This window comes from Aspergillus karnatakaensis (assembly GCF_047715665.1).
Source record: "Aspergillus karnatakaensis strain CBS 102800 unplaced genomic scaffold BJY04scaffold_53, whole genome shotgun sequence".
In the NCBI taxonomy this organism is placed as follows: Eukaryota; Fungi; Ascomycota; class Eurotiomycetes; order Eurotiales; family Aspergillaceae; genus Aspergillus; species Aspergillus karnatakaensis.
Window position 1 is genome coordinate 207,138 of NW_027395765.1, and position 22,731 is coordinate 229,868.

Here is a 22,731-nt window from a genome sequence, read left to right on the forward strand (position 1 = left end):
ATGATAAGTCATGACTCCCCCCTAAATGTATGAGTATGAATGGCCGCAAGTAAATACAAGCAGTTCGCGAAACGTAAATCCTTATCCATCGCCACCGAACCCGAATAATAGCCAGCCAGCCAGCCAGCCAGCCAGCCAGATCATGTAGAAACCTCAAATGCGCCAGATATTCCGAGTCGAGGGGAAACAAGGTATCATGATACATACCGCTGAAGACATCATAGTTGAACAATATTTCAACAGAGCAAGATAGGACAAGATAAAGAACAAAATGCAAATGGAACGCATGAGAGGCTAGGTTACAAGGGCCGTCTCAGCGCTGGGGGTAGCCCCATCATCACCCGATTGCCTTCGTCGCGTACAGTATTCGCCTCCTCGCCCTTGCCCTGACGTTCAAGCGTTTCTGCAAGCACTTCGTTTGTAACGCTGACCCAGAGACGGTCACTCGCCTTCTTTGCTTGTGCTTGGCCCGCGCGGGCGCTTTTTTCGGCTTGCTCACCAACCACCCCCCGGAAGTATTTCCAGCTCATGAAGGTTAGGGTGATACATATGATCTGACCGTTTCCAACTACGGTGGCGGATTGGAGGGCCTGCTGGAGGTATTGTTTTGTCTGGAGGGTCGAGTCTGTTTGTGCAGTTGCGCAGAGAAGGTAATAAGCGGCTTGAATGTATTTGTTCGGGCTCTTAGGGCAGAAGAATTCGAGAGTGGAGAGGAGATTTGGAAGGTGATGGTGAGAGGGATGACCAGGGTCACGAAGTATGAGGACAGTATTGATGGCGGCTAAGATGGCGATGTCGCGGCGAGGGTCGTTGCGGGCCGTTTTGTTAAATGCAGATAGTGAGAATAGAGGAGATTGGAAGAAAGTTAGGGCTGTCTCGAGATTGCCCGTTGCTTGCGCAATGGTACCGGCCGCATACGCCATGAGCGATTGGACTGCATCAGGGACATCATCGCCCATCGCTTGAGTCTCTTGTTGCAGCTCCCTCAGGGTTCTATTTGCGAGGTCCCAATCCGTGCGCCCGCAAGCAAGGAATACTTGTTGAATTAAGAAATTGCAGAATAGCGTCCGGCGCCATTCCACGCGTCTATTCGCACTTACCAGGGACTCGGTGACCTTTTGAGGCATTTGGGAATTTCCTGCAAAACGTGAGTATTTGAACAATACGTTGAAACCGATAACGGACCCTTAAGCATGCGCACTCCTTCTTGAAGGAACTTTTCGGCCTTCCGCCCATCATATGAGTTCTTGGAACTTAGCGTAACCGAGCTGAGAAAGTAGCAGAGCGCATAAAGATCATGCTGAGGCAGCCAGCTAAAGCTTAGGAGCAACGTGCCGCTTTGAACCTGGAGAATGTCGCCTGTGTCAATCGATGATGGACCGGCTGATTTACCGCTCAGAGGTATTGAGAATGATCCGTCAGTACGCCAGTTAGAATCATCAAGTCGCTCATCCATTAGCTCTTGTAGCACCTTTAGCTTTTGAGAGGATTGATTGACGTCGTACTCGAGCAAACTGCAGCATATATCCACGATCTGAACTAAAGTTGTGAGCTGCGGAATATGACGCAGTTCATCATTCAGCTGATGGCTTCGGGCAACCGCTATGGCACGCTGAGCTTGTTCAATAGAGTCAGAACTGGATCCTTGCTGGAGGTACGCCAGGGCTTCGATGATAGCAGACATAGCAGAAACAGCTCTATCGCCATTGCGGCTTGCCATGCCAGAAATCTTATGAAGGTGTTGCAGAGCTGCATTTGATTCTTGATGTGCAAGTGACGATAATGAAAGGGACACACGAAGAAAGCGAAAAGCATATTCCCAGGCTGAGTGGCGGTACCTAAAGAAATTAAAGACTGGAAGACTTATAGTGAAGTCAACTTACGCTTCAACATCATGAATCATTCCATCCACAGCCTTTAATGAAGCTTTTGGGCTTGTTTTCCAGAGCATCCGAGCAAGTAAGTGTTGCATACTGTATTTCAGGTCAAGCATGCGGTTCTGGATGTCATTAGCATAATATTCAGCAAAATCACAGCACAATAAGAGTTGTTTTAGCCCACTTACTCGTTCGCATAAGTCAATCTGTTCAGGTACGTTAGTTCACAGGTCGACATGTTTCAGAGAATGGTGAACATACGCCTTTACTTAATGCGGTCTCGGCGTCCAGGTCGTTCTCCGTTTCCTCGAAGAGGACACGCGCATACCTCAGTCGCACCAAAGCTTCCACACGGGGTTGTAACCTCCAATTCTGGATCACATTAGATTGAGCCCCAATCCACAGTGGAAGGCAGAGATACCTTCAGAACGGCTTCCAAGCACCCAAGACCTGTTGCAACCAATCTATAATACTCTTCGAGCTCGATTTCCCTCCTTAGCAATGCCACCGTTGTCCCATGACTGTGAGCTGCATCCAAATACTCATCCGCCATTGCCAATAGAAGCACCTGGTAGTCGATGCCAGGCTTCGTGGGTTTCTGGGCGGGTTGCTGAGTGGGCTGTTTCTGCGCTTGCTTCTTGGGAGGCGGGCGTTGAACATTCTGCTGTACATCTGGTGAAGGGGCTGGAATCAAGACCTGAACTGGCTTCGGTGAAGAGGCCGGCGGAGCAATGGCTATTGGCGGGGTCGCTGCGACGGGCTTGGGTTCCATCGGCGGTTGCGGAGAAGGGGCTGGTCGAGGAGACTTGCTGGAAGATTGATTGCTCGCTTGCCTGGGTTTAGGCAGTGGGTTGTGCGTAGGAGTCAATGCTGGTGTCGGCGCCGGCGCCAACGCTGCTGCTGGCTGCAATGGTGTGGAAGAAGTGTTGGTGTGTGTTGGCGAACGGTTGTTGCCGGCAACAGGAACCGCGGGTTGTGCGCCATATTGTGACGGGTGATGACCGCTGAAGGAGGAAGGGGCCGGGGGTGGAAGGAGAGGTTGTTGGAAGATATCCGAGGGGTTCACATATTGCAGCTGCTGTTGTTGCGACGGCGGAGGCAGAGGAGCTTGCGGTTGTTGCTGGAATTGTGGTTGAAGCGATTGATCTTGTTGCGGGTTATATACCTGGCCATAATTCTGGTAGGATGGTATCATCACCTGGGGGAAAGCAGCAGGTTTGCCATGTTGAAATGCTGGGATATTGGCATTGGCGTTCGCGGCGTTCACATTGTTATAGAGGAACTGGGGCTGTATAGTCTGCTGCGGCGGATGGGGATTGTGATGCTGCTGCAAATACTGCTGAGAATATTGACCGTTCTGGGCCGGTGGGTAGCTCATCGCCCCGAGAAACGGATGAAAGTCATCCAAGCCAATATATTTTGCTGCAAACCCGTAGATTGTCGAGTTGATGGTGATGGCCTGGACGTGTTTCTCATCCACCAGTTCGCGAAGCCATTTTCCTCTTTGGTTTCGGGTCGGAGAAACGCGCGCGCGATAGCGACGAATCTGGATTAGCGTGACTCGCACGGATAGGTATGGATACTTACTGTACGCCGTACGGACCCTACGGAGTGTCTACGAGCGTCCAATCGGGTGCCTTTTATGATACAATTAAATCAAGGTCTATGTATTTAATTCACAGTGAATCAGGCTCGGACAATAAAAAACAGATGGCCCTAAGGACTTCACTACCCGACGCCGCAAGCTGCGAGCCCTCATTCTCGAGAGCCTCATGTTGTATGGATGGAGGAATATAGTTGATTGAGAGACTGGTCTTGGATAGCAGGATCAAGAATGTCCATTTCGAGAGCAGGGGGTGTTCGGAGGGGAGGATGTTCGCGAATAGTCCAGGGGCAGAGCTCACCACAATTGTCTAGATCGACCATAGCCTCTGCCGGATGAATTCTCTGGGCAGCCCATATCGAGTCAGGTATAGGTGACGAGGCGCTCCCCAAGCATCTCTCAGTCCAGAAGGAGTAGACAGCTGTGCCTGATTCTTCGTCTACCCGACAGGGTTGCTTGCGTGGGCACCGTAACAAAGCATTGCAGGAGTTACAAGTGGCTAATCTCCGACACGAGGCGCAATGGTTTTCGTACAGCTGGCATATCGTAGTTTGGCAGACCCCAGCGAGCCACAAGTCAACAGACCTATGAGCACACCCAAAGCGTGCAGTCATGTGCTCCTCTTTTCCAAGTTGTCCGGGAGTCGTTGTCAGATGGTATTCCGTCCTGATTCTCAACTGATCGTTACAATCCAGCTCAGGGAATATTTCAATCTTCATCTGCGTGGGCCCGTAGTCTTCAGTACAAGAGTGCCAGCAGAATAGCGCTTCGGGTCCTGCACCGAACTGCGACTCTAAGATCGGCACGGATCTTTGCCGTGCTTTCAGAAGTTCCGCAAGTTCGATCTTGTTGCGGTAGGTCAGCTTCTTGCACGGACACAGGTCAACCACGCCGGCAAGGCTTCCTAGTGTACAAGTTCGGTCTTCAGGTCTGCGACGTAATTCTCGGGGCGGAAAAGCGCTTCGTGGATGTAATTTGAGACACCTTGAGCAAGCCCGCCACCTGCTGTCCTCGAGTATTTTTACTAGTTGCCATCTAGTTGTAGCAAAACTGTGTCCATTGCGATAGTGGTGAAAAAGGGGAGCGAAATCCCGATTGAAGCGAAGTGACTGAGAACCCAAGAGGGCGCCAGATATCGCAAATAGTCTTCTACATGTCAACGCTAGACATGCTTCCGATAGTACTGACAGATGTGAGACGATTTCGAGTAATAGCTCGGTTGGAAGCTCGATTAGATAGCATCGCTTTGATGAACCCTGCTCATCAGGTCGTATTTCCAGGCCCTGGAATCGGCGGTTGATGCTCATAGCAGCCTTCAGCTTGATCCCAGCTCGACGGAGGGTATCTACCATAACGATCTGGAGCACTCGACTATCTTCATAGATTTTGGTAGGGGTTATCGAACTCTGGAAGCGCGCCCAACGGCCTGCAACGTACAGCGATTCTCTCTTTGCGGGATTCCGACAGATTCTCATGGGGAACGGTTAGAAGCACTGGTTATTTTCGTGCTCAGAGGCAACATGGTGAGCATATAGAAGAAATCCGCAATCGCATCGCGTGACAATAGCGTAAGTCTAGGAGGGGAGCAAAGGGCCTTTTGATTCCCCAGGACCCAACATCGACTTGCACGCAAACGGAGCACGCGCAAGTGTCACAACCTCGACATTAGGATGTCGTCAGGGCTACTAGTAGTCCGGTCACTACCTTTAGGGAGTTGTTTTCTTTCTTTCTTTGTTAGGCATCCGCTTGCGCCGACCACTGGCGATTCGTTGGAACAAGAGCACGAAGAGTCATCAAGCGTAATTGAATCAAACTGCGTCTGAAATCAGTATAGTTTGGAATACCTCCAAATCCGAAATCAGAAATAAGGATATTTTAGGGATACTCTCAATCGTGGTCGTGTCGTCCCCTGACAGCCGCATGCGGCGGGCAAATCCCACGACAGCCCGCTTCGAAACATTCTTCTATGGAGGGTTAGAAAACGGTCGCCCGCACCCTCGGAGCCTGTCGATTTGTGGCACAGTCGATTCCCAAGTATATTGCAAAGTATTACGCCACAGGGAATTGAAGGTTGTATCAAGTGACAATGAGCATCTGCATCAAGACTCAAGTGACAGGTTAAAGTCAGACGATCGACGGGACCCTAAGGATGGCTGTACGTAGCAACTTAAGATCGTGGCTGCTTATATCATCACCTTAAAACACACAGGCCCCGCAGCGGTCATTCATCGATGGATGGAGCAAAGATGCCAACGGTCAACCATCAGGACCATGATGGCCACTGGCAGAGTGCCAGCTCGTGGAATACCAGGCAGAAAATCTGTACCTTGAGCACAGATCGCTTCGTACGTAAACCCGCCCAATATAAAAAGAAAATGCGACGGCTGTAAGAGATGGCAGTTCTCACTCGTTGAAAAGTTGCTGTTGACGATGTCATTTCCGATGGCACGAACGCCGTCGGCTTCCTGTGGTTCCGCAACGGCAACAAGGTGGATTGAGCATTATTCATGTAGATAAGTATCGGCTTTCGGAGCATCTACCTAGTTTGATCGTCTCGTCCATGCGTCCACCGGTAAAAACTCTATAAAGTAGATATCCCCGACGCCTGTCAATTCATCTAGTTTGTTTTTCCCTCTGGAACACATGTAAGTAAGGCTTGGTCCTGATGGCAACCTCGGTTGAATTTCTACTCTCCAATCTCCCAAGCCCATTGCCTGTATCCGTCCTCCTAGGTCTGGCGGTTGCAATGGGCCTGTTAACATGGGCTCGTCCTACTGGTCGGATCTCGTTCTTCAAGGCCAAAGACAACAATCTCTTTCTGACCAGAAAGACCGGTAAAAAATCCGGTGCTACAGAGCAAACCACCTTGGCGGATCTCTGCCGGGCTGCTACACCAGCAAGATGCGACCTCAACCCTTTTCTATTCAACGGTCACCTGCAAACCTGTTGGACTGCGGTCAAGTTCGATAAGGTCCCTGTATACTATAAGCGCCGTATGTTCGAAGCCGACAGCGTCGAGTATCAGGGACAGTTCGCAATCGACTTTGTGGTTGACCCTTACGAGGCACCGAAAGATCCGCTAGCAACCGATGCACAGAGAAAGTACACCCTGCCATCAGGGCTTCCTGAGCGGACGGCAATGTTCTCTGAGGATGAATTCGCTGCTTTGCCTTCGGGCGACAACAAGCCCATGCTTGTCGTCCTACATGGTTTAAGCGGTGGCTCCCACGAGCTCTATCTACGTCATGTACTCCATCCTCTGATTGTAGACCAGAAATGGGAAGCCTGCGTTGTCAACTCTAGGGGATGTGCTCAGACCAAGATCTCCTCTGGTATACTTTACAATGCCCGTGCTACCTGGGATGTTCGCCAGGCAGTGAAATGGCTGCGAGAGAATTTCCCTAATCGTCCCCTATATGGGATTGGTTTCTCTCTCGGCGCGAACATTCTTACCAATGTAGGCACTTGGTACCTCTTAATGATCCAGTAGCTGATCGTCGCAGTATCTCGGTGAAGAAGGCGAAGCTTGTCAGCTGAAAGCAGCAGTTATCTGCGCAAGCCCTTGGAATCTTGAAATTAGCAACGTCATTCTTCAAAGTACCTTCATGGGCCTCAAGGTGTATAGCAAAGTGATGGGTACCAGCATGAAGCAGCTCTTTGAGCAGTATGTGAATTCCTTTAATGTTGTTTTGAGTATACTAACCATTATCTAGCCATGCCGAAGAAGTCGTCAAAAACCCAAGAGTCGACGCAGAAGCAGTCAGAAGCATAAAGTACTTGCATGAATTCGACAGGTATGCGCACTACCGCCAATTGCGAGGGTGACTTCCCTATTAATCATTGCTGTAGGGCTTTGCAATGTCCTCTATGGGGTTATCCTACAGAAGGCGCTTACTACCGCGATTCGGCCTCTGTGGACTCCTTGCTCGCCATCAGAATCCCGTTCTTTGTGGTGCAGGCTGAGGATGATCCGGTATGTCCCAGGATGTAATCCTTCTTTTCATCCATTAACAGGAGCCAGATTGCGTGCGTACAGGCACTTCCGTTCCAAGAAATATCCCAAACACCATATGGAGTCATGATGACGACTTCCTGGGGTGGTCATCTGGGCTGGTTCGAGTTAGGGGGTGATAGATGGTTCGCAAAGCCTGTAAGTTGTTCGCGCTTCGCGAGTGCTCGCTCATGCTCACCCAAACAGGTGGCAAACTTCCTGAATTTGATGGCCGACGATATTGATGTTGATTTACCTCCTGTGGTCGAGAAGCCGGAGCAGGTACATGGGCAGACCTCCCGTTCAGATGGGGTCACTGCCGTAGTGTCCAACGCGGCAGATTTCAGTCCCATGCGCCGCAAACTCGCTCTCCCCCTTTCTAATTAGCGTGATATTCGAAGCGACGAACATCTGCATATGAATCGATAACGACTGCTTGGTGGTGACTATGACGATGTTCATCAAGTTTATCATTCATACCATGCTCCAAAAGATATAGATAGACCCATAGAAACGCCAGTGACCCCTCTAGATACAGACTCAAGGATGCTATACACAACATTACTTTTGAATAAAAACCGCTCAAGCAAACGCAACACTCTTCCTTTTCTCACCCAACTTAGACTTTGGGTTGTCTGTCTCAGCAGCTTTATTCGATTTGTTGCCTTGGGAAGCACCGCCCTTGCCTTTGCGATTCTGCCTAATCGACTGCTTGGCATCTTCCTATAAGTTGACACGCGTTAGCATTTAATCATACCGAGCCATCTAGCACTCATCGCTTACCAGCTTAGACTTCTTCTCTGACTGCCTCGCCTCAGCCTCCTTTCTCTTTGCTTCACGAATCTCCTCCAATTGCCGAGCCTTCATGATCTTAGATTCGATCTGACCTTCTTTCTCTGCATTGACCATGGCAAAAATCGTCATCATCGCCTCCTAGAATCAAGGAACGTTAGCTGGGACGAGTTCTATCGGCTTTCCAAAGAACAGCCCGACGTACCGGATCGTCACAAAATGTCTTTCCCTTCTTCTTCCCCTTGGGATTTACCACACCAACAGGCGTAATCATGTTCAACTTCGGAAGGTCGAGCTCTGCCTCTGAGTATTCTCTCTTCTTCGTCTTCTTCAGCTGACTTTGCTCGGTGCGCGCCTTGGCTTTCATCTCTTTTGGCGGGGGCCGCTTCACATTCTTTTTATTCACTTTCGAGCCGAGTACTTTATTGTTCTTCGAATCGCCTTTGGTAGAAGTCTTGCCCTTCGCTGCGCCTTTTGTCGGCGCCATCTTGTAGAGGGTTTAACGGGGTCGAGAGGTGTCGGGAAAAGTCGATCGGATAATGAGTCCCCTAGTAGATATTCGTTTGCGTCCCAGACAGCGTAAATCACAATAACAATTTTTTTATCACGATCCAAGTATCATGAAGAAAGCAAAGACTTCATGGCCATCGCAATACTCATCTGCAGATGATATTTTTTTTCGAAATGGTAGGCGGTCAAGTGCTGCCGCAGGATCAACTCTCCACATCACGCTAATCCCAGCCGGGCCCAGCAGCAAACCTCGACCTCTGACGATACCTTGCCCTTCCCCTCACCACGATTTGTCCCTCCGCAGTGTGCCATTGGCGTACGCAACGAACAGATTCCATCAAGATGACCATCAACCCAACCTATCTTGCGCAGCGCACCCGCTCCTGTATGTCTATTGCACCCGAATTGCCAAACCCGACCCGGTCCGACAACCATCTTTGAAATTGGCGCGATCTCAATGGCTGGAATTCAACACTGACTTGTTGTGCTCCTGTATAGCTGCCAACTGGGGCGATGCAAAGAAGCGTGTTATCAGGTCTTATAGGGACTGGCTTCGAGCTGTTAGTACCCCGGCTTCGTTTTTATGATGCAGATGACGCGGGTGTGGTTCGTTGAGGCGTAGGGCATACATCGGCATCCATGTCCCTCTTCGACACACGCCAACTGATCTCACAACTACTGCTCTGTGACTCTTTTGAAGATATGAGAGAGCTAACAATTGTTGCTGCGTTGCTCTAGTCTCCCGAGATCCAAACTATGTACTCTCTGAACCTCCCTGTCTCCGCGATCCGAACAAAGGTCCGCCAGGAATTCGAGAAGCACCGCTACGTCAACCAGCTCAACGTCGTTGACGTCCTGCTGTACCAGAGTCACGCCGAGTTCCAGGTCAGTCGAGCCGCACGCAGCCATACCCTCTTTTTCGAGCTCCAGATGCATACATCAAAGCCCTCGCTCCACTCGTTCCAGCTCATACAAGTAGAGTCACATCAGCTAACACCTCTTTAGGAAACCCTGAACTACTGGAAGCAGCTGTCGCACGTGATGAAATACTTCCGGCCAGAGGAAGACCCTGGCGCCCGGCTACCGCCCAACTTCATCTCCGGCTTCTTGGAGGGTCGCAATTGAATAGCTTCATTTTCCTTCCGTATTTTCCCTTGTCTTTCTATCTAAACTTAGCATTGAGATTTCGATTGGGTTCCTCGTGTCGCGACGCTGATAGAGGGTGTTATGTATATATTTAGGTTGTCAGAATAAGTAACGTCTTTCTTTTGCACGGCAGTGTCGAGCTCTCCGACCATCCCCAGCAAAGCTACGCAAGTACCCAACGTCAAGCCCTAGGAGTTGATTACGTCCAATTTCTAGCCCCAAGTGAAAGTGTAGCGCAATATATGCAGGTCTATAAACTCGCCAATGAACATCTTAGATACATAATCATCTCATGCAATACATGACTTTTCTACATGAAAACGCCATCCAGTACGGATACAGAAAAAAAAAAAAAGATCAAAAGAGAATATATCAGTCATGACTCCATCCTATCCGCCTGGCTCGCATTAAACCCATCCCGCGCCTCAGTGAACTTATCCGTCACAACGTCGCATAGATCCATGAGTGTTTCGAGACCCTTTTCCAAAGCTTCGAATGCGGTCGTTGTTTCTGTGCGAGAGCAAGAAGTTAGCTTGCTGATACTCCTCTTGCCTTCCTTCAGGAGTTAGGGAACAGACCATATGTCTGGATTCGAACGTTCATCTTCGCCTCAGAGGGATGAGGGATTGTGTAGCCGCAGAACTCAACATCGGGGCTACGAAAGCATATGGTTAGTGCCTCAGACTCAATACAGTCCAGCCACAGCAAAGCGTCCAAGCGCAAGCCATTCTCCTATTCACGCACAGATAGAATCAAACATACTTCTTCATGATCGCATACCGAAGCGCATTCCCTAATGTATGTCCCTCGCCCTCGAATTGGAACGAGGCTGCGGTGTCTGTGGCGCCGGGTAACTATTCCCACCATCCTGTCAGTCTCCCATTCCATATGTCGCATTCGCAAGGCATTGAATTGTATGACGTACCACGACAACCTTCTTGTCCTCAAGCACTACCTCATTCTCCGGCTCAATGTGCTCTTGCCCTTGTGTTTGGGCGTCAACCATGGACTGATCGTTCTCTTCGGAGTGGACGGAGGCAGGCATTTTGGGTTGTAGTCTTGAGTTGGTGAGGTGTTGCGGGGGTTCGGAGATTGATACTTTCGAGGGGAGGGCTCGGAATATCTGGTGCTCTGGCAACTATCTCTCGGGGGAGTCTCTTAATTCTGCCGGTGATATTGTCGCAAGAATTCGGACGGGAGGGAATGTTGTGAAGGTAGGGTATTCCTGGAAAAGCTTGCTCGAGAACTGCATGGCCTCCAGAGAAAAAAGTCGGCGGCCGTTATCGATAGCGTGACCGCCCTTATATTGTCTCTGCCTCAGGCTCTAACATATGTTAAGTACATACGTACTCTAAGGCTGGAGACGGTAGTCTGTCTTTATCTATATGGTCTTGCTTTCGGTTCACTGATGCTCCTTGCGATACCATGAAGAACTTGGAAAATGTTGTCAATTTTTGCTAGTTACGGCTCAATGCCGGCAGCCAACCTGCACGTGGAAGGGATACAGTTTGACTGTCCACCGTTTTCTGCGGGCGAGAGGACAATCATCAATCGTTAAAGTTTGTAGCTTTTGTTTGTTCTTCACATCAAGACAGTCAGCGCAGCGCGGGCGGAGATATTGGCATCTGGACGAGAGATCTGCCACACTGGATGCATGGTCACATCACATTCTCCTATAATTCGCAGGTAATTGATCGCACCAAGCCTTGACTCGAGGGATCGTATGTAACAAAGTGAATTCAAGATCAGGGATGATACAACATGTTACAATGGCATAGTAGAGCAGTAATACATATGAAGTTCATCCTGGTCGGCCTACGGAGGTGTGGCAGGTGATTGCTGGTGCTGCAACTACGACAGGGATAGCGGACCTTGATCCTTGTATGGAGAACGCAGTCTTGAGAGACTGCAGCCATCGCTACGGAGTACTAGGTACCCCGCGGGTGGGTTGTACTTACTACTTTGATGCCAGCTGGTAAATATGAATGACGAGTAATTGTCCCGCTGCTGTCTGGAGTACATATTGAGATGACCTTGGCACAGTCCGTTCAAGGTCCAGGATTCCAACTACGAAGGAAACCTAGCATATATAAGCGGGCTGATCGACTGCAGAGCACAGCAATACTGTGCTTACATTGGTGCCAAGGATTTCCGAAGAAGCCATATGCGTCTTGGGAGTCCAAAGTGGACTCAGTCAGCAAGAGGCAACGGACGTACTTTGCGGCCCATGGAGTTTCTGCCCTCATAGGCTCATACCATATAAGGTTACGCCTGCAGGAGGATCTCCAGCTTGGGAGCTTCCCGTGGACCCGTACATCGGCCGGGACGAGGTTGAGACTAAATTGGGGGTTATTAATATTGACACGACTCACGAGGGGTTCTCCAGCTTGGACCCCTCTCGATCAACGATCTAGTCGCGAAGATCAGTTCTGACAGCGCAGTTCGACTCGGTGTGCCACTGTGCACTGAGTCTGTGAGGTCAAGCACGTTCCTTCCGGCCAATAGAGTACGTCGAAAGTCTTGTGGTGGGCGATATGACGGAATCAGGGTTCCTTGAGGGAGGAATTGAGATGAGACTTAAAATCTCACATCATCTTCTCCTCATGCACAACGCTGCCATGGCATGCCCGTCTGAATTAAAAACTGGAAGAGAACAATACTGTAGATGGAATAATGTGAGAGGTCGATTCAGGTAGATTGGTGCGCAAAAGAGAAGAAGGATGCAAGAAAGATTTCCAAAAGCAGTTAAAAGAGCTTGGGGATGTAAGCCATTGGGAGTCAGGATCGTGGAGGGGAAATCGGCCGTCATTAATGTGTGACAGGCGATAGCAGCCGAGACTATTGGTACCTTATTGACCCGCCATCCCAAGCCCACAGTCACACTTTCAGAGTCTCAGCAGACCATGAACACATGAAGAAAGGTCTCAATAATAATGGATCGAGATCACGATTCATATCAGTATCTAGGGACAAAGAAAGAATTTCAATTCAGCTGGACAGGCTCCAGAGTCCAGACTCCATCCGGCTTGAGGTTACTGGAGAAGCTCGTGGCGGAGTCCATACAAAGCGTGCGCGGGCTGTCCGAAGCGCCAGCACGGGGATCTTCATAGGCTGGATCGATCTGGATCAGACGGGGCGCTGAGTCGCTGACTCGCTAGAACCCCTGCTTCATCATCATACACTGCAGTCGCCGAATGTACAGTGGAAGAGTAGCTCTGTACAATCTACTACTTGCTGGAATGTGTACACTGACAGTGGGTGCAGAGGAGACTTACCATGTTTAAATGCAATGACTACCGCTTCAGCCATTCTACCAGGTATTACCCTATACTCCGGAGATGCAACAGCCAACAATCAGGAGGATTGCTAGATTGTCACAAACGTGTCACATCATCTGCATCCAGAAACAAACCATGTCTCAGCAGGTGCCAATCAGATGGGCGAACACTCCACCAGCTCAGAGTCAGGAGTCTCGCACTCAGGAACTGCAAGGGCCTCCACTGTTTCAGCCCAATTTCAGTAGGATAATTCATCGCCCTTTCTCTCCGCAACAGTAATGATCTTAATTTCATCCTCTGGGTCACAAGCATTGTGATAATCTCAATCCCGACCCTCCTTCTCCCTCTCCCTCTCTCCCTCCCCTCTCCAGCTCCTCCTCTCCCCGAGCCTCACGCCTCACCATATTCTTACTCTCGCGTTCTCTCTCTCTCTCCCCTTCCTTCCTTCCTTTTTATTTTTTCGCTCTCTCCTTTCGGCCGCTTGCGTTCGCTCTGGCCAAACACCGTCGAGATCCCGGTCCATCATTCCGTTGACCTCTCAGCGTCCTCATATAGCCGCCAGCCTGCTTTAGTTAACCGCCCGCCTGTTTCCTCCCCCTCTCCAAAGCAGGGAAGTCGAACCATTCCAGCTTCCTTGTCCGCCTTTCAACCCAACCACATCCGAATTAGTGTTGGCTCATCTGCGCGCCGACCATCCTATTTCCTTTCCTGTCGTCTTTGTTCCCAGCGTGGTTCATCTTTTGGGTTGTGGTTGTTGCCCGCTCAAACTTCCCTTCGTTAGCTCCAGGCTCTTCCATGATCCATCCTCATCCACCCCTTTCACGAAAATAAGACGCTCGTTAGCCGCCTCCACCGCCGTGATCTTGATAGCGCGCGCTTTCTGATTCGGTCTCGTCCTCACTTTACAGCTTCCGTCACAGGTGAAGCCTCACGTTCGTCCGCTCCAGACCGTGGCACAGCCTTGCATGCACACGGCGTCACTTTATATATACAAAGACAGCTGCAAGACACTCGGTCTGAAAACTGAAAAGAGAGTTTTGCTGGCTCTCAGCACGCACTCCGCTATTAAGAGTTGTTCTCGGGGCTTTCATCTTACTGCAGCGCCCTTCCTGGTCCACCACGAAGTACTCTTGGACTTATATTATATCTATTTACATCGTCCTCTTCATCGCTCGTTTTTCCGGTTCACTACCATTGTTCCCTGAACCTGTATAATGTCCACCATTGTCGCGCCTGCCACGGCCGCGCCGCTACCATCTCCGCGCATGAATCGAGACACAAGTCCCAGACGCCTGGCACCAGCAAACACTAGCAATCCATCTAGCTCCACGCCGCCGCGCCCTGCTCTTGCTTCGAGAGATGGATCTTCTAATAAGAGCTCTCCCGCCGGGAAGAAAGTCACATCCCCATCGTAAGTAAGCGGGAAATCTTTGATAATGTTTTGAAGCTAATTATCATATCTTTAGTGGTTCTCAGAGCGGTAACAACCCTCCGCAAGTGATCGTTAAGAAAGAGCCGCCTTCATCACCCGCCATGCAAACTCATACCCGACCTCGCCCCCGAAAACTAGACCTTTCGACCAGCCTCCCCTCTTCCGACAGATTATCGGCCCGGCCCCCAGGAGGCCCTATGACAGCGCGCGATGTCAAAATGCAGGATGTTGGGATTGCCTGCTTATCCCCTGGGTTCCAAACTCATGATCCAGTTATGCGAGAACAACTACAGAGAAGCCTATCCGTCCGAGATCAGCAGCGACACATCATTGAATCTCGGCTCCAGAAGTCGGCTAAGGATGACGGTCCAGAGGGTATAAAACCGTCTGAATCCAATCCATTTGGTCTTCCGCCAAAAATCGGGTCTTCAAAGAGAAGACCTCCCCCGGGACTCTCTATTGTACCACCAACCGCTGCACAATTTGCGAACGAGCGAGTGATTCAGTCCGCGCCGCTCAATCAAACATTTACCGGTCGACATCAGCCACAGCCATTAACTCGCCATGTAGTCAATCAGAGTCCAACGCTCGGGTCAACTTCGCACATCCACCATGTGCCCGCCACTCAAACAAGCAACCGCTTGCCACCACTCTCAGATGTCTTCGGGTCGGATGCTTTGGCGGCTTCTCGGGATCGTGACGCAAATCGAACCCCCTACTATCAGGCTGCCGCTGCTTCGAGTTCGGCACAGCAGAATAACTTACCACCCCTGCCGTCGCCCAGGATTTCAGGTAGTGCGCAGCAATCGAATCGACCTCGTGAATATCACTCCGCCGAGGAAGCTGTTCAAGATTTATCCGGTGGACGTGAGGACCTCTTACCGCGTATCGTGCACTACGGTGGACACCAACCACCAACCCCACCTTCTCCCCGCGTGACAAACGGTCCGAAGTCTGCTATGCCTCATCTTGAGACGGGGCCAATGGCAGGCTCACATACTCCTCATCACCTGGGGCCATATCCTGCCGAAAACACCGCTCGCCGTCGCCCCAGAAGTGAATATGAGCGGGACAACGGCAGCCCGCCTCTGGGTCATGGGCCCGATGCTCATTATCGGCCTAACCCCGCATTTGGCCATGGTCTTAGCACCGCCTACGGGCCGTTCGGGGCTGGGCGGGATTCGCCGGAGACCCAGCGAAGAAAGAAAGAGGAGTTTCTTGGTCTCTGTGCCCGCGCTTGGGATCTCTTTCATTCTTAGTTTGATGCCCAGGACCACCCATATGCACCTAATGCCCCTGTTTACAAACAAACGACGGGCTTCTGGGCGCTGATTTGTGGTCCAAGCTGGTAGAGAACCCCATCATCTCCGTACTCGATCACCGACTTCCGGAATTGGCGATTTTGAGACGTGGGAGAACAGGATAATCTTGGTGTTATCAAATCTATACGCGACGTATATGCAACAGTACGATTGGCTACGTGAACAGCATGAACTGAACCAGAAGTTCAGATTAAGTTTTGTTTCTCTTCTATTCCCCCTTCATCTCATCATTCCCCATACCAATTACCATTCAGGACAACAGGCATACGTTTCTGTATTCAATCCTGGCCCTCTTCTATCGGCCAGTAGGCGTTCATATGGAGTTTGCCCATTTATTTCCCATGCTTACATGAATCTCATACATACCTATTTCCTTTCGGTGATCATTATATGGTTTGATTCCCTGTTGCGATACCATTTGTTTGTTTATTATCTCTGCTTCTTCACTGCTGTTCGCCTACGGCATCATGGTAGTACCAAGACTTACTCTATGGGCTGAATCCATTTTTCTCATTACGTGGCAAGGAAAAGGTGTGGATAGTTTTGGATAATATCATCTAATATGTGTGGACGGCTTCAGTTTTGACTCCGAGTCCTGTCTGGCTAGAGCTTGTACTCTAACTAATCAAGCTTATACAAAGAAAGATTCTCAGCCGTCAAAATTCGTAGCATACTTACTACTCGTTCACTCAAAGCGCGGTCTCTTTCGCGGAGCTGCATCGCCATCACCCCCGAATCCTCTCCGCTCCATCGGCATCTCCTTCCTCTCCTTCGCAGTAGCCTTCTTGCGTCTTCGTTCTAGAGCCTTCAACCGGTCCTTCGATTTCATCCCCTCATACTTCTTGAGTAACGCCTGTTTCTTGATGTCCGACTGCTTCAAGAAATAGGGCGTGCTTTTCTTCCCTTCCCGAATAAGTTGTTTCTCTCGCTTCTTGTGCTCGGTCACAATATCTTTCTCCCGCTTGATATTCTCAATTGAACGTAAGCGATCCTGAGTGGATCGGATCTCTCGCTGTAGAGCTTCTCTCCTCTTGAAATCCTTCGCCTTTGCGAGCTGGTCCTTCAGCTCCTTCAGCTCTGCTGCGCGATAGTCATCCAAAAACGCATACGCATTATTCGGGGCAGCAGAACCACTCCTCCGGCCTACAATCGTGGGGTCGAACCTTGGATCCCGGGACTTAGGTGCACTAGATGGCTCAACAATAGTACGTTTCCTAGATACAGCGTACTTCGACGACTGAACCATGGGGGCGTGTTTAGACGAGCGAGAGGCCGGTTTCTCGAATCTGGAATTCCCTCCCGTCTCTCCTGACGCCTTGCGCTTTTGTTCACGCGCCTCCTGGATCCGAGCCCGAATGTCATCTAAGGGTGACGGCGTAGCTGCGTCTTCGCTTTCCATGGCTTTGCTACGACGCTTGCCCTTGGGGCCAAAAGAGGCTTGAGCTTTGGCGAGGGCGCCAAAAGAAATGTTGTTTATTGAAGATTGAACGTCTTCGCCGTCATTATCGTCTTCATCTTCCGAGTCGATGTCACTGGCGTCCGATTTTAGGGCTTCGGCGTCGGAGGACTCGGACTTAGAAAAGTCAACTGGGAGTTCTCAACAGCTGACTGCGGTATAAATACATACTCGCTCATTGTTCTCGTCTAGTGAGACTTCGCTGCCATCATCTGATCCAGGCCCGTCCGCTGAGCTCTCGTCGTCGCTGACTACCTCCGATCCCGAATAGACGTCCTCCTCTTCGTCTGGTAGGGCGCGCACACGGCGGTTGAGAAGGTCAGTTATGGCCATTATCCGCGGTTTAATACTTTGGAGAGCAGCCAGAAGCTCTATTTGATCAAACAAATGCAAAGCGCCGTTTTCCCCTCTGTTGAATGAAATTGTGGATGGCGGTGAGATCGCGACAGAAAATTGGACATTGTTCACATTATTCTGCACCGATATCAGGGCGGTGAAGGTGCCACACCCCGATTGCTCAACACAAACTCCTCAATTTGTTTGCCTGTCAATCGTGCTTCCGTTTTTACAGTTTTATCCTCGAGCTGTGTTTCTGCTCATGTCAGGGGTATGCCGCCATCGTTCATTCGTGGTTCCCATTCCCTCCCTCATAGCATCATCACTCCTAGACAAATGTTCCGGTGTGGGGCGTATGATAAGGTGCGAACCCAGAACTGCGGTCGACTACGCTACGGACAACAGCTAATTTCTTGCAGCTTTTCCCCAAGACACTCGCTAGCCCTCAGTCTTCGTTGGAGTTTCGATCGAGGCTCTTGTACTTCTTTCAAGTTGCTATGCCCCGCGCTCGCAGGCGTCCAGCCACAATGCCCTCACAACACCCAACCGTTCCTTCCAATAGCGATTCGGTAGATATAAAGTCACAAGGTGGCGCGGCAGGTGCCGCAGGGCCAGGATGGCGGCCATATAAGGGTCGGTGGAATGCAAAAATGGCTTATAGAGACAATCGCCACGAAGAGCGCCGGAGAGGGGGCGCTCCAAAGAATAATCATGCCTCGCAGCAAAGTCGTCCGCAACACAATCCTAATATGGCTGGTCCCTACTTGAACCAAGGGACAGGCTCAAGTAATTCTCAGACAGGATCGTCAACTTCTCAAGGAGATGTGCCTGTTCAACCATCGTTTCATTCTCAGAGCACCTCGAATGTTCGGCCAGCGAACAATGGCCAGGCTGAAAACCCCATTATAAAACCTTTTCCTATGTTCAGTGGCCTTCCCAGCTTCCCGGACCCTTTGACAAACCAGCTACCCTTCATCACGCCGAATACTCTGGAGCAATCACATCCTTCACCATTCACTTCAGCACTCCAGCAGGCTTTAGCGAATCCTGCATTCTTTCCATTTTGGGCTGGTGGCAATCCATTCATTGGGTTGCCGCCAATGCCTCTACCGTCGGCTGCCCACATGGGTTTTGACATGCAGAGCCAGATTGCGCCAAGTACTGTGTGGAATAAGCACAACATTGAACAACACAACACCACATCTTCAGTAAACTTCAGCGCAGCGGGTCAATCCCGACCGGCGCAAGCATCTCACACCGTTAACACGCCACGGCAGGCGAAGGCCCGCAAACCTCCTTCGGCTACAAAGAAATATCGTGATCAGTCATCTCAACCACCGCAGCGCTACGAGACTCCTCGGCCCCTTCTTGTTATTCTTGACTTAAATGGTACTTTGATATACCGCAAAACCCGCAAATTCCCGCCGTCGTTTCAACGACGGGTCGGGCTTGATGAGTTTCTGAAAACCCTGGTCCAAAATTACAAGGTCATGATCTGGTCTAGTTCAAAACCGGAGACCGTGGATGCAGTTTGCCAGAAGATATTCTCCGAGGCGGATAGAAAACAACTTGTTGCCGAATGGGGCCGGGACAGGCTCAATCTCTCTAGCTCAGAATACAACTCCAAAGCTCAAGTCTACAAGACTTTGGAGACGGTGTGGTCCAGTAAAGACATTCAAGCATCATACCCAAAGGAATGGGCAGCCAAAGCGAAGAAGCAAACCGCCCGCTGGGATCAATCAAACACCATTCTCATCGACGATAGCAAACTTAAGGCTCTTAGTGAACCATACAACCTAATTGAGATCCCCGAATTTACGAACGCGCCGGGTATCGATGAATCCGCCATCTTTCCTCGTGTCCTTCAGCGCCTTGAGGTCCTCGCTACATGCGACGACGTCAGCAAAATGCTCCATCAATGGGCCTCCGCAGCACCCGCAACCACCTTTCTCGACCTCGACATTACTCCCTATCTCATTGACTCCGGCACCCAGAACCAAACCCAGCCCGAAACACTTGACCGTGTCGAAATTCGTAGACTTAATAAGAAGGCACGAAAACGTGAGAAACGCGCCGCTCGCTTGGCTGCCACTATAACTGCGGTAAAGGAATCCGCGATTGCGCCATCATACCCGCCTGTTCCTTCATCTCGGAACGCAAATAAGAAGAATCAGCCAAACCAAGCACAAAGTCAGGCTCTGGAATCATTGAAACCGCCAGGGAAACCAAGATCCCCTTCTCCGGTGTCATCAGTGCAATCGGACAATTCGTTGCTTGATAAGCTAGAACGGTCGTTGGACTCTTGATGGTCTTTCTTTTCTACTTCCCTATTTCCTAATGGCTGGTCGATTTAGGGTTTTTCTTCTATATCCACACTTTGCATGGTCGCCAGGGCCAGTTACATCTCCCTAATCCTCTCTGACATGACCTTCTGCATACGTATTGTTTGGCATACCACCTCCAGCCTGAGATACACTAGTACTGCTCTTGAAGATTGGCAGAGCATTTGCTCCGGCATATTACGTATGCTACCTTAGTTGCTCTACAGAAGGGGACAAGCTGTGACCATCGTAGACCCGGTCTAATGTCCATAGCTGATATATTCCGGGGCAATCATTTGGGCAGATCGGAAAAGGCTGAGTAAGTACCATGTAAAAGTCACTATCCAGGCTTGTCGAGCTTTGAAGGGCTTTGTATCCTCCTGCCTAAGAGTGACAAGGCATCCATATGTTCACGAGGTCGATCCCGTTCCATAAATACGAGATATGCTGGGTATATATATGTCACTGGTTTTGCCAGAGATTCTGTGCATTAGGACTGGGACGAACTACACGATGCTAGACTCGAGAGTAATACGCACTTTGATCGTGATTCTGGGTAGGCTGATATATAAACCGTATCTATTCTGTGTCAATGTGCCGGAGACAGGCCCCACGCGATGATACACTTATAAAAGGAGAGAAGTTGGATTATATAGAGATGACTCTCATGGAGATTCTGTTCATTGTTTGAGACTTGACATGACATAAAACCATTGCATCGTGGGGAGCATAGACATGACACTTGACGGAGTTGAAGGTGAGAAAAAGAAGCAAGGGCATTAAACCATTGCCAAAAGGATATCAAAGTAAGATAGATACTTTTGAAGAAAGGTTTATAGAGGATATTTCAACAAAAGGGAAGTGCAACAGTGTGTTTTGGATATCATCATCATGGGTCAGTTACTATGGCATCTAACAATTCGTTTATTTGAAGACGTGACCGTCGGCGTTGGAGAGCTCCTTGCCGTCGACGACGACAGGAACGTCCCAAGCCCAGATGTCCTCAACGTACTTGCGGTCAGCCTCGCTGGTGTGGTCGAGCTTGATGAAATCGTAGCTCTCCCAGTCAGGGGCAACATCGAAAGCCGGGAGAGCCTCCTGGCCACGGACCAAGAAGACACCCTTGATGACACAGGCGTAGTTCTCGCCGTAGACACCCTGGCAGCCGAAGAGGTACTTGCGGGAAGCCTCAAGACGAGCGTGGAAACCACCTGAATGTTTAGTAAGCATTTGTTCTGTATGACTTCAGGTAACAGGTGCCAACTTACCGATCAGGTTGTTGGCCATGAAGGTGAGCTTAAGCTCCTCGTTGTACTTGTAGTCGACCTTCCAGAGAGAATACTCCTCGGGCTTGTAGTTCTGCCAGAACCAGGGCATAGCAGCGGCGCGGGTGTCCTCGTTTGAGTATGTGCGCTTCCAGTCATCGAGAATGAGGGTAGGCTTGCCGAGAGCCTCAAGGGGGTGCTTGGGCTTCTTCTCAGCGGGCTTCTCCTCTTCATCGGCAGGAGCAGCGGCAGCGGCGGGAGCAGCCTCCTTCTTGGGCTTCTCCTCCTTCTTGGGGGGAGTGTACTTGATGGCCTCCTCAACGAGAACGGGGCTCTCAACAACAGCCTTGAAAGCGGACTGAGCGATGATGGTCTGGAACCACCGGGTAACAGCGGGGTAGTCGGAGCGAACCTTCTTGTCGATGACGTTGGCGAAGGCGCGGAGGAGGAGAGAGGCGGTGAAGAGATCAGCGAGAGTGATGCGCTCGCCAACGAGGTAGGTGTTAGCAGTGAGATGGGTGTTGAGGACGGCGAGCTTCTTCAGAGCAGCCTTGGAAGCCTCGTCGACGTTCTTCTTGTTGTAGGGGTCGAGACCAAGGAGAGGACGGAACCAAGCGCCGAAGCTGGGAAGCAGCTCAGCGTTGGCGAAGGACAACCAACGGAGGATGGAAGCATAGTCCTGCTTGGTCTTGCCGAGGAGAGTGGTCTTCTCGTTCTGGGAGGTCACTTGAAGGACATTAGCATCAGATGTCTGATTAAAAAGGTGATGAAAAAAAAAATCTGAGTCACGTCTTCGTTCAAGGTATTTTGCCCAAAGGCGGGGTAACCAAGAAAATCAGAGTTGTATGTTATCAACAGTATTGTTCTGACAGGGATAACTAATAATAGAATTGCTCATCATATGGAAGAGAGGAGCACGCAAAAGAGCACGCATATTCTGTAAAATTGTGTAGACATACCGTAGACAGCGATGGCGATAACCTCAGAGAGGGTGTAGCCATTGGCACCCTCGAAGGCGGGGATCTTGCCGAGAGGCTGGATCTTCTGGTACTCAGCAGACTGGTTGAAATCGGCAGAAGAGTTGGCCTTGGTCTCGACAAGCTCGAGCTCCAAATCGTTGTGCTTAGCAGCAACGAGAATGGCGGTGGTGCGAGTGTTCTCCTGTTCACGCAGTCAGTTCTGTTCAAAAAATTTCAGGGGTAACAGTGTGTCTGGGGTTGAATATCAGAGCAGCACTCGAAGAACATACGCGAGAACCGTAAAGCTTTCCGAAAGCCATTGTGAATGTGTGAGGTGAAAGGAGGGATAGGAGGAGAGGAGAGGGAGTAGAGAGAAGAAGAAGGAGGGGGAAAAAACGAAACTTGGGCTCTCCAAAGTCTGCAGCGGATGAAATAATTTTGTG

General features: G+C 50.3%; 10 protein-coding genes across 10 annotated transcripts; 5 read left to right on the forward strand and 5 right to left on the reverse strand.

Annotated features, from left to right (window-relative positions):
* Positions 1-8: 8 nt before the first annotated feature.
* Positions 9-4,832, reverse strand: BJY04DRAFT_230496 (uncharacterized protein; the record flags this gene model as incomplete). Its single annotated transcript, XM_073719306.1, has 7 exons — positions 9-1,138; positions 1,186-1,838; positions 1,884-1,999; positions 2,066-2,083; positions 2,139-2,249; positions 2,299-3,299; positions 3,782-4,832. 7 exons carry the CDS (start codon positions 4,830-4,832, stop codon positions 300-302), a joined length of 3,789 nt encoding a protein of 1,262 aa, XP_073567513.1. The 3' UTR covers positions 9-299.
* Positions 4,833-6,226: 1,394 nt separating this feature from the next.
* Positions 6,227-7,858, forward strand: BJY04DRAFT_209796 (putative hydrolase, alpha/beta fold family; the record flags this gene model as incomplete). Its single annotated transcript, XM_073714173.1, has 6 exons — positions 6,227-6,937; positions 6,984-7,144; positions 7,194-7,274; positions 7,330-7,453; positions 7,502-7,630; positions 7,679-7,858. The coding sequence occupies 6 exons, from the start codon at positions 6,227-6,229 to the stop codon at positions 7,856-7,858; spliced, it is 1,386 nt and encodes a 461-aa protein (XP_073567514.1).
* Positions 7,859-7,955: 97 nt separating this feature from the next.
* On the reverse strand, positions 7,956-8,902 carry loc1. Its single transcript, XM_073708398.1, has 3 exons — positions 8,469-8,902; positions 8,255-8,404; positions 7,956-8,194 (listed from the first exon to the last, which is right to left on the reverse strand). The coding sequence occupies exons 1-3, from the start codon at positions 8,748-8,750 to the stop codon at positions 8,054-8,056; spliced, it is 573 nt and encodes a 190-aa protein (XP_073567515.1). The 5' UTR covers positions 8,751-8,902; the 3' UTR covers positions 7,956-8,053.
* Positions 8,903-9,029: 127 nt separating this feature from the next.
* On the forward strand, positions 9,030-10,136 carry BJY04DRAFT_197714 (putative NADH-ubiquinone oxidoreductase B14 subunit). The gene is made up of 4 exons (XM_073712504.1): positions 9,030-9,158; positions 9,272-9,333; positions 9,512-9,658; positions 9,779-10,136. The coding sequence occupies exons 1-4, from the start codon at positions 9,116-9,118 to the stop codon at positions 9,896-9,898; spliced, it is 372 nt and encodes a 123-aa protein (XP_073567516.1). The 5' UTR covers positions 9,030-9,115; the 3' UTR covers positions 9,899-10,136.
* A 6-nt stretch (positions 10,137-10,142) lies between these two features.
* Positions 10,143-11,234, reverse strand: BJY04DRAFT_197715 (DNA-directed RNA polymerase core subunit RPC19). The gene is made up of 4 exons (XM_073712505.1): positions 10,845-11,234; positions 10,682-10,773; positions 10,498-10,574; positions 10,143-10,429 (listed from the first exon to the last, which is right to left on the reverse strand). Exons 1-4 carry the CDS (start codon positions 10,962-10,964, stop codon positions 10,296-10,298), a joined length of 423 nt encoding a protein of 140 aa, XP_073567517.1. The 5' UTR covers positions 10,965-11,234; the 3' UTR covers positions 10,143-10,295.
* Positions 11,235-14,195: 2,961 nt separating this feature from the next.
* On the forward strand, positions 14,196-15,988 carry BJY04DRAFT_125654 (uncharacterized protein). The gene is made up of 2 exons (XM_073708399.1): positions 14,196-14,608; positions 14,664-15,988. Exons 1-2 carry the CDS (start codon positions 14,412-14,414, stop codon positions 15,886-15,888), a joined length of 1,422 nt encoding a protein of 473 aa, XP_073567518.1. The 5' UTR covers positions 14,196-14,411; the 3' UTR covers positions 15,889-15,988.
* On the forward strand, positions 15,916-16,594 carry BJY04DRAFT_197723 (uncharacterized protein). Its single transcript, XM_073712506.1, has one exon. The coding sequence runs from the start codon at positions 16,088-16,090 to the stop codon at positions 16,448-16,450; it is 363 nt and encodes a 120-aa protein (XP_073567519.1). The 5' UTR covers positions 15,916-16,087; the 3' UTR covers positions 16,451-16,594.
* An 11-nt stretch (positions 16,595-16,605) lies between these two features.
* On the reverse strand, positions 16,606-17,835 carry rrp36 (putative pre-rRNA processing protein; the record flags this gene model as incomplete). Its single annotated transcript, XM_073712507.1, has 2 exons — positions 17,579-17,835; positions 16,606-17,524 (listed from the first exon to the last, which is right to left on the reverse strand). Coding segments are annotated over exons 1-2 (1,046 nt in total), but the record flags the coding sequence as incomplete, so codon positions are not given.
* Positions 17,836-17,901: 66 nt separating this feature from the next.
* On the forward strand, positions 17,902-20,272 carry BJY04DRAFT_197725 (NIF domain protein). The gene is made up of 2 exons (XM_073712508.1): positions 17,902-18,106; positions 18,163-20,272. Exons 1-2 carry the CDS (start codon positions 18,017-18,019, stop codon positions 20,047-20,049), a joined length of 1,977 nt encoding a protein of 658 aa, XP_073567521.1. The 5' UTR covers positions 17,902-18,016; the 3' UTR covers positions 20,050-20,272.
* Positions 20,273-20,592: 320 nt separating this feature from the next.
* Positions 20,593-22,693, reverse strand: BJY04DRAFT_197727 (putative translation elongation factor eEF-1 subunit gamma). The gene is made up of 4 exons (XM_073712509.1): positions 22,579-22,693; positions 22,289-22,490; positions 21,333-22,055; positions 20,593-21,275 (listed from the first exon to the last, which is right to left on the reverse strand). Exons 1-4 carry the CDS (start codon positions 22,606-22,608, stop codon positions 20,989-20,991), a joined length of 1,242 nt encoding a protein of 413 aa, XP_073567522.1. The 5' UTR covers positions 22,609-22,693; the 3' UTR covers positions 20,593-20,988.
* Between the last annotated feature and the right edge of the window lie 38 nt (positions 22,694-22,731).